The 10,201-nt window shown below is 40.8% G+C and overlaps 1 protein-coding gene across 1 annotated transcript; it reads right to left on the bottom strand.

The window, feature by feature from the left end:
* Positions 1-2,896: 2,896 nt before the first annotated feature.
* HEXO2 (beta-hexosaminidase 2) lies at positions 2,897-5,528 on the bottom strand. The gene is made up of 2 exons (XM_017846805.5): positions 4,662-5,528; positions 2,897-3,893 (listed from the first exon to the last, which is right to left on the bottom strand). The coding sequence occupies exons 1-2, from the start codon at positions 5,455-5,457 to the stop codon at positions 2,947-2,949; spliced, it is 1,743 nt and encodes a 580-aa protein (XP_017702294.4). The 5' UTR covers positions 5,458-5,528; the 3' UTR covers positions 2,897-2,946.
* Between the last annotated feature and the right edge of the window lie 4,673 nt (positions 5,529-10,201).

Genomic DNA, 10,201 nt, shown 5'->3' with positions numbered 1-10,201 from the left:
AGTAGAATGGGGGCCCCAGATGTCCCTAGCCAACCCAGTAGGTGTAGCCTCAACAGCGCCGATGATCTCCGCCGCAAGCCGTAGAGCTCGGTCCGCCACCAACCTCGGATAGTGGCTCTCACCATCGAAAACCCATGTATTCCTCCCCAGCCAACAATGATAGGCCAGGTAGGCATCACGAGTCCCCCTCTCCTCGCGTACAGACCCCCGGACCGAGGCCTCCAAGTGACGAAGGAACTCCTCAACGGACGCCCACAGCTGCCTCTGATCGGGCTGAGCTGAAGCATGTCTCCATATCTGACTAGCTCTAGGGTACTCAAAAAGAACATGATAGATGGTCTCCTCTGTCGCCTGACAAGCTCCACATGATAGAAAATGTGCTTTCCTTTACCAATAATAAACCATCAAAGATTTTTTTTTTAAAATAAAAATATCATACAAAATGTGTACAAATACATCCAAAAAAAAATAACACATCTCGGAGAGCACTCAATAACACCGCCTCATCCACCTAAAGGTGTATCTCGAGTGGTAAGCTATAAACCACTAGGTTTACCTGCATTTCAAGATCTTTATTTCGGATGCGATATACATGCTATTTGATGATACTATCTTATACAAATATTGTCAACTGGATACAGAGTTATTTTGCATGTATCTTGAAATTAAGAAAACTAATTAATAGTCATCAACATATAATTTATGCGACCCGCATCCCTCGTCAAAGTCATCTCAATTCAAAATAAGCGACGATGGATAGAATTATGCTGGTGCTAGGTGCTTTTAGAGATTGTTTGGATCATGATATTGAGTGATTTTAGAAATAATTTTTTTTGATAGTTGTTGTATTCATTGTTCTTACGTGGCAGTTAAAAAATGATGAAATACAGTATGTGGTATCAATGAAAACATAGCGTGATCTACGATGAGTGATCTTTAGCATTTCTACAGGTGATTGGTCCAAATTGTTAAATGATTAATGTTACATTGATAATTTTGTAGTGAGATTTTACATGCTTCTTTTGTGCAATTTTTATTATGTTCCACGATTAGCTGCTAATCAGTTTGATAAAATAATGATGACAATTTAAACTTTTCAATTATATGTATGTTAGGTTCATAATTAGCAGCGAGAATTTGCAAGCACCTTACAAGAATTCTTCATTATATTCCATAATTGATTTAAACATGACAGTGAAAAAAAAAAAATAGTGACAATAGTGGACTTTAAATAAATTAAAATATTTTTCTCATCCTTGGAGACGTCCCTGGAGTGGCAGGAACTAATGAGCAAAATTGTCATTTTGAACCCTCATAGGTGGTGCTAAAAACCAAATCTAAACGCAGTGCGAGAAGGTTGTGGAGGACATATAGTAGACCACCGGTAGGTTTAAAAGGGGAATGTACCTGAGCTAAGATTCATATGGAGCCGTGGAAAGAAATCATAATCTTACATAGGAGTGAGGAACAAAATTAGAGAGATTGAGCCTTGGGACGGTATCCCATCCATATAACTCTCCCAAGCTTTCCAATCATTTGGAAGGCTTTAATTATTGCGAGTGCTTCAGCTATTTGGCCTTTTTTTTTTTCTTCTTTTTTTTTTTTTTTTTTTTTTTTCTTTTTTTTTTTTTTTTTTTTTTTTACAACAGCAGTTCACATGGAACGAATGTGAATGCAGCCGGTAAAATAAGAAGGCAAAATGCTACCTAGCGAATCTGGCATCGGCTTATGATCCACCCAAATGAAGCCTCCAGAGTGGTGAGTTGCAAAGGACCTCATCCAGTCTGTCGCAGCATTCGTTTCCCGATAAACGTATGTAGCCTGGTAGGACGTGCCTCCCCTTGGCCTTTAACATTCATTGTTATTTCTAATAATGTGTAGAACTTTAATCCTTGCACTGGTGCCAATTGGCATGGCTAAAACGGCCCAACATGCATATGCTAAACGTTTATACTCCATTGGACTAATACTATTACACAGGTGATTGTTATATGATGCCTTGAGTTGGTTTCATAATTATTTATTATGAACAGTGTATTGATTCTAGTGGCGTTGCTCCTTTCTCTCTGGTACTTTTTTTGCTCCGTCAGAGGAAACTTGTGAGGAGATATTCAAAGGCATTCTCCCAAAATGAAGCCATCGGTTTCTTAGGAATTTGGCAACCTCATTGAATTATATAAAATCTTCACATCCTCGGTAATTGCATTCATGTCCTTGAAAATTGAAAGTTACCTAGATAAAAACCGATTGCCTGCATTTGATTTAGAGTCCTGCTGTTCTACCTCAACATCAAATGCACTGTATTTTTTTTTTAAAAAAAATATAAATATCCTCCTAAATGTCAAATTATGCATTAATATCCTTCCAAAATTAATCTATACATGTATACTCTCGTAAAACACTTATTTTATTTTTTTATTTTTTTATTCTTGTTTTTGCATATGTGCCCACATTATCTAACACTTTTAAAAAATTAACGGTCTCAAATTAAAAGAACTAAAAAACTCTTAATGAGTAGATATGCAAGAAAAAAAAATCGATAAAACGATTGTAATGGAGAACAAAAAATAATTTTAAAATTTTATTTTATTTTTAATTAAAATAAATATGCTATTTATTAATGGTGTTAGTATAACATTTATATTAGAAGCATTTGTGAAAAAACAATATTTTATGAGTATATAGAAATAAATATAAATTTGAAAAGACTATTCATGCAAATTTAAATTTTTAGAAGGTTATCCATGTTTTTTTCCGACACGTTGATATCCAAAGCAGGTTGGCAGGATCCATATTCATTTGAATAGCTACATTATTATATATACTTTTCTTCTCGCTTTTCAAATAATAAAAACCCAAGCATTTCAGACAAACAGTTAAGTGCATCGAAAACACATTCACAATGCAAATCATACTTTAACTTGAACCCAATAAATTGTCATCTCCCTACCGAACCACATCACACATTCCAGGATGCGTTCGGCACCACAAAGGTTGAATGGGCTCTGCCCTAATTCCCCTGCCTACCATCCGATGACGCCAATCGTTCAATCGATCCGTTGCCTCCGCATACCTCTTCTTCCCCCTCTGGTCTCGATTTCCAGACCACAATGTTTCCGCCATTGCCGATGCCCTTGGCCACATCCTAGAATCCAACACCGTTGGGTCCGCCTGCTCCGACCACAACGCCACCTCTCCACCCAAAACTAGCTTTGCCTCGTCTTCGCTAAGCCCATACGTTATGTCGTAGTCGTACACTCTCTGCCAAGTCTTAAAAGGTCCGCACCAAGATCCTCCATCCCCGCCTCGGTCGCTGCCAATTTGATCATACGAACTATCATTGCCGACAAAATCCCCGTGTCCGCAATCTAAGTAATAAAAATCCGACGACGACACGATTGTTCGATATCCTGCGGAAACTATGAGCTTGGTGTTGTTCGGGCCATTGTTCCATGTCTGAAGAACGGTGGTCTCCGGAGGGATCGTTGACGGTTCTACTTTCACCAATGGATCCAATAGAACATCTTCCCAATAGACAGTGGTGCGATTAAGGGATGCAATGTAAGGGTGCGTCGAGTTGAGAAAAACCTGGAGAAGTTGGCTGAGTGTTCCTCCATTGGATAAGAATGTCTGGATTGATGGATCTGCCTTCCAGCAGCCTGGTATAATCTCATCACCACCTGCATGATAGAAGGGCTCGGGGAACAGGGAGGCAACGTCTTGGATGACTCTGCGAACAACTTGGTAGGTTTTGGGCTTGAGAGGGTTGAGCTGCCCTGTTCCTGGCTCGGAGGCCAGACGTTCGGCCCAGTTGGATAGCCCATTGGGCAGCCAAAACATGTTTGCACAGGTTACGATCTCAGGATATGCCCCAGCCCATGATCCTGTGTGGCCTGCAAAACATTTGCAAGATATCAATTTTATAAAATAAAAAGAAACTGATATAAAATAAAAGTTTCTTGAGATTCAGGAATTTGTCCCTCTGCTGCTGACTTGCATGCTCCTTCCTAGTATGAAACCTATTACTTCTTGGCATTCTGCAATTGTCGCGAGACAAAGGTGGTGGGTAGATTTGAACCCGTTTATAATAAACCTATAATTAATATTATTCTGAGGGAAAGATCTCAAGCACTTTTTTTTCACGTTAAATATGGAAGTATCATGCACATAACATATACGGATACAATCAAGAAAATCAAAAAGCAATATATCACGGAGTACATAGGGCAACTTCACATCTCCCACTCCGAGGCGGTTCTCCGAGTGGTTGGCAATGGCTTCATTGGCCTTTCTAAACACGTGCTTTGCCTGAAGCACCATAAGGTCCGTAACAAAAAGGAGATAGAACATTACAACCAAGATGCCTACATGCCTTATCTATTAATATGAGTGTCCAAAAATGGTAGCCACCGGTTTTTTCCCTTTTTTGTCTTTCTTCATTGGCGTCCATAGATTTTGTCCGCCCAAGTTTCCCAATTAAAACCTACTCAAACGCCAACGCAAGGACTAAATTTATCCACCAACACTACCCAAAATGACTTGCTCTGTCTTAAGATTTGATCCAAATTATACGTGGTGTTGTTATGTGAAAGAAATTTGAGATCCAATGTGACTATGGATTAAAGAATTTGAAGGAAAAAAAATGATGGCATCAATCTAACCAGGGGCATCAATCTCCGGCAGCACCCTCACGCCACGGCTCATACCGAACTCCACGATGGCCTTCACGTCTTCCGGAGTGTACCGCATGTCAGGGCCATAAGACCCCTTCTCGGCGAGGTCGGGCTCCGACGGCAGGAGAAGAGGAAAGGAGTGGGAGTCTGTGATGTGCCAGTGAAACACATTCAGCTTGTTGGCCCCCATGGCTTCAATTGTCCTCATGATGTCCTCCACCGGGTAGTAGTTCCTAGACGTGTCGAGCATCACCCCGCGGTGGGGAAAGATAGGCCGGTCGGCGACGTAGACATCGGCGGCGATCACCGGAGGATCACCCCACGATAACTGGGAGAAGGTCTCGAGGCCTCGCATGGCGCCCCAGACGGTGATGGCGGCCAAGTTGGCGAGCCCGGTGGAGGATGAAATGGACAGGGAGTAGGACTCGTCGACGCCATGCTGGAGAGGGGAGGAGAGGTCTGAGATGGAGAGAGTTAGAGAGCGTAATGGTGGGGATGAGGAGAGGTTGACGGCGGGGGCGACGATGGGGTGGTGGTGCTCGGAGAAGAGGAGGCGGGTGTAGCGGGCGACGGCGGACTGGAGGTGGGGTTCCTGGGAGTAGGCGGAGAGGATTTGGAAGGAAGGGGAGAGAGGTGTGGCTCTGGGGATTGGCCAGGAGATGGTGGTGGGTTTGGGCCACACATTTATGGGGAGAGCTTGGGAATAAGAGAGTGGGAAGAGGAAGAGGAAGAGGAATAGTACTGAGAGGATGGGAAGAGAGGAGAGGAGGAAGATTTTGGCCATTGGTGCTAAGAGTTTGGTGAGAGAGAGAGGATATGTAGATGGATAATGGGAGACTTCTTGTTGGTGTCTTTTCCTGTTTGTCCAAAAGATGCTGTGCTTCAATTTCCATGGTTAGTCCATTTGTGCTTTCTCGGGTGGGTTCTCACGATGGTCTAAGATATTTAATTATTTGTGCTTAATTTGCAGAAGATGCATAAATTATTGATGCTTACGAATGGTTCCAATTAACAGTATGTAAAGAGCAGGATTAGAGTGATTTATGCCCAAGGTTTCTAATTGACTTGCATTGTTAATTTTTGATGCAGTCTCCATAGGTCATGATTCATACCGGCCACAAACTGGTTGGATCAAGCTTTAAGCTAATAAGAGCTGGCCTTATACTTCAAGTCATTATTTTGTTGAATTTGTGGACTATATACAAAAGATTAGAATAAAAAAACTATAGACTAATCCATAAAAGATCGAAGCATACTTTAGAAGTCTTGAGCAGCCATCAATGATTGTTGCAGTCCATTTTCTCCTTTATGCATGTTTCTCAATGAAATAAGTGTCCACTAGAAACGTAAAGCTCTTGATGCCCTAGAATTAGAGTGAGCGAGGACTTAGCGTAATTAGTAATGTTAATGGGTTCATCCATTACGGAGCCTATTAACTAAATCAGACCTACATCAATACTTACTATACTACATGACTAAGATAATAGAGACTAAAAAAACTGTATGATCATAAATTAATTATGCGTTCCTTAAACATTCATTTAGAGGACAATTTAGTCCGTATTACGTAATAAATCAAATTAAAATCAATCTACACTTAATAGAAGCTCATTTTTATGAGAAATTTCAATATATTAATCCAAGGAAGTAGATTGAATTGTTAACAGATGCAAGCATCGGGATCTGTACAGTCATAGAAGTACAAGGAGTTGCACCTTATTTATTCATGAGTGCCGTGAGAGAATTATACATGACTGATTTAATTGACATAGTGCAATCATGTCTCATGCGCATACCACGGTCTTCTCCATTAATTAGGTATATGATCCTAATGTGTAGCTCAAGATCATTTGTCGGATACCAACAGTACTGCAACCAATAATACCGTTCATCCTCCACGTCTCCTGAACTTTGATCCTTTAGTAGATGTCTTGCAGTTAAATAACATCTATTGTCTTTGTAGACTACTAGACTTTGCGCAAAATTTCGCTTCATTTTCTAGGTCTACCGAATCACCAGCTTATGCTGCGAAACTAAATTGAGAATGAAATGCATTTAAGCAATTCAGATAAAGCTAGGTCTGATCTATATAATTATCCTGTTCTAGACACAACCAAACTTCAAATTCTAACCCATATGTCAGATAATTAGTTTCCAAAACTAAATATGGTAATGTTTAAATACCACCTAAATAGTATCATTACAATGATACCCATCGTGCATTGCACTCATTATAAACTGAGATGACTGCAATGGAAAAGACATGAACCTCTTAAATTATAGGCTGATAATTATTAACTAGACAGACATACATCAATAATCAAAGCAACACATGTCCAGTTGAGAGTATCACCTTAATCTTATACTTGAAATTAGTTTGAATTATGTCTGAATTAATCTGGACTCAAACTAACCAACATCAACTTCAACTCTATCAGTCCACAACCGATGTGAGACGCAGGCTGGAACGGTTGTTGATCTAGTATCACCTGTATGCATGGTGATCGTGGATTGCTCTGCAAAGGCAACATGAGCCACCCATTAAAAATTAGTATAAAACTTCATGTATCTAAAACCTAGCCTTTATCCACTGGAGGCATGCATTAGTTGATGTCAATTCCCATCTATTTGTTCTAAATTCTAGCAACCATCCATTGTACCGACTATTCCGGTTAAGTGCCGTTACCGTTGTGTTACCATAACCAGTTGCTTTTGCGTGAAAATTGAGTAGCATGAAGGTTCAAGTGCACCTGAAGATATTAAGTGAAATAATAGTTTGTTGGAAAACGCAATTAAAAAATAATAATATCTCAAATATTTTTTTCACGTAATTAAATAAGTTATTACTCGCCAAGCAACAACAATATCTACCATCTACTTAAATAATTATTTAAGAGACAACATAATTTTTAACATGAAAAATCTTACGATGTGAAGAAAAAAAATCACGAGATCTAATCTAGCAAAAAAGTTTTATTATTTAGAATAATAGAATTACAATAAATCCTCTTTAGTTCAATTAGAAGTTGTACAAACATCAACAAAATTTAATCTTGGCTTGCACAACAAGAAAATTCCATTACCAATAAAAACGGATTTCAATAATAAATAACAAAATAAAGGATGGATCTCACTAAGTGTTGATGCTTGAAATAATTAATAGAAAAAATCTTTTAAAGATTTAAACCGTTCAATCTAAATGCCAAAAACAACGTACGTTTTAGTCAAATTTAGATAAAATTAACTATACAAAATGGCATTTTTTAAAAATTATTTTTCACCATTCTCTGCAGACCGGAAACCCTCAATTTTTCATGGATACCGCACTCGAAAGCCGAGACTGTCAAATTTTTTTAATTTTTCAAATAAGATGGATCCCACGTGAGGAGGGACCACACCAGCGTAGTTGAACTTTGGCGTCCTGCCTCCGTTGTTAGAAATAAAATTTGAACGTTATGTCATACCGTTTGTTTTGTTGCGTTGGAAGTTAGTCTTTGGCACGTTGCCCACAAAGCTATCTTTTTGCTTGTAGTTTTTGTCCTCAATGTAATATTTGGAGATGGTTTAAGTCTAAGTTATATGTAATACCATGGCGTGCCTTTTATTTTATTTTATTTTATTGTATTGTTGCCGTTGTTGTTGAGAATGTTGGAGGGGGCAAACAAAGTCCTATGTATAGGGTGTTAGATGAAACATATAAATAGAGACGGCTATTTTGCTTAATAGTTTAACTCATTTAATTTGATTTAATCCATTATAGATCGAGTTAAATTATTTGTTTAATAAGAAAGTCAGGCTTGGATCTGAATTTTTGTCCCATTTGGTAGATAGATCAGATTTAGGTCGATAGATTTTTAATTTATTTTGCATCCGATCTGATCTGAATTTAGTCTAACTTGGTCAGGTTGCCACCCAAAAATAGTTGTTTAGGATCTCAACCAAATTATCTAAAACTTTACAAATATCACCCTCCTTGGTCCGCCCCCACCCCCATTTGCACGTTAGAATATTATTATTCACATAACCAATTTTACTTTTTGACACTAAATAGTAAGGCAACAAATAGGTCGATTGACCTGCAACCTGACTCGACCGGACCCAACCCGCTTAGACACGACTCGACCCATTTTGGAGAACCCATAGGGTCAGTCGGGTTCTAACTTTAGACCCATTTCATTTTCGGGTCGGGTCCGGATTTACTGAATTCTGACCTGACGCGATCTGATCTGACCCGACTCATTTGAAATTTGAGTAATTTTGGATTTTCAATCCTACGACTCGCCCCGCCCTGACCCGACCCAAACATGTAAAACTATTTGGGCCCGCGGGGCATAGGTTGCACTGGTGCAAACCAAACAACTTCGGTGATCTTTGATTAAGGCCTGGCCTTGGTTCTGGATTAGTTGTTTAACTCGGGCTTGTGAAATGCTGCTCGCTGTGGGTGAAGATGTGCTCACTGTAAGATGGGAAATTATTAGACAATGATAGGTTTCAATGTTGCTACATCCCTCAGATTAGTTTGCTGATGGAAATAAAGATATTGTTGGGGGAAAAAATGGACCACCCACAAGTACAATTAAAGCACCCAAATCCGACAGCAAGCCTGAGCTCATGCAGGCCGAGCTCATACAGACTGAGCTCAGAAGACCGAGCTCATGCAGGCCGAGCTCATGCAGACCGAGCTCATGCCGGCCGAGCTCATGTCGGCCGAGGTCATGCAGGCCGAGCTCCGAAGGCCGAGCTCATGCAGGCCGAGCTCACGCAGGCCGAGCTCATGCAGGCCGAGCTCAGAAGACCGAGCACATGCAGGCCGAGCTCATGTAGGCCGAGTTCAGAAGACCGAGCTCATGCAGGCCGAACTCATGCAGACCGAGCTTATGCAAGCCGAGCTCATGCAGACCGAGCTAATGCAGACCAAGCTAATGCAGGCCGAGCTCATGCAGACCGAGCTCATGCAGGCCGAGCTCATACAGGCCGAGCCCAGAAGACCGAGCTCATGCAGACCGAGCTCAGAAGACCGAGCTCATTCAAGCCGAGCCCAGAAGACCGAGCTCGTCGTCCACATGCTGCGGCCATACCCTGCAGCAGTCTCACCGTACCATGCTTTGCTTGTCGGCCACGCCATGACACATCAAGCAGGGACTATATCCTGCTACGACTGTCAACAATAAAGGCGCATGGTCTCTACGGATCTTCGGCTTACTCAAAATCTCAGGCCATCCACGACAACTCATCGACTCACTCAACTACATCCGGTCACCCATAACAACTCATTGGCTCCAGTTCCGTCTTCCACGACAACGCATTAATTCAGATGACTACACTCAATCATGACAGTAACTCATTTAATTTGTCCGGTCACATCATAGGTAATCCTGTATCCCTCCTATAAAAGGGAAACTTCTTTTTCTTTAAAGGGGGATTCTTCTTCTTGATCCTGACTCTGGGATCCCCGCATGCAATATCTCTCTTTCTCCACTAAAGCCCCCCTCTGACTTAAGCATCGGAGGGCCGGCGCCGGAAGCCCC

Source organism: Phoenix dactylifera, chromosome 1 (assembly GCF_051530095.1).
Source record: "Phoenix dactylifera cultivar Ajwa chromosome 1, Ajwa_hap1_PhDact_Kaust_v1.1, whole genome shotgun sequence".
NCBI lineage: Eukaryota > Viridiplantae > Streptophyta > Magnoliopsida > Arecales > Arecaceae > Phoenix > Phoenix dactylifera.
Note: the sequence above shows the minus strand (reverse complement) of the source record. Positions and strands in the feature narration are given on the sequence as shown.

Coding starts and splice junctions, on each gene's coding strand:
- HEXO2 (XM_017846805.5), bottom strand. CDS start 5,457: ATGGCCAAAATCTTCCTCCTCTCCTCTCTTCCCATCCTCTCAGTACTA. Junction 3,894..4,661: donor GCCGGAGATTGATGCCCCTG/GTTAGATTGATG, acceptor AATGTTTTGCAG/GCCACACAGGATCATGGGCT.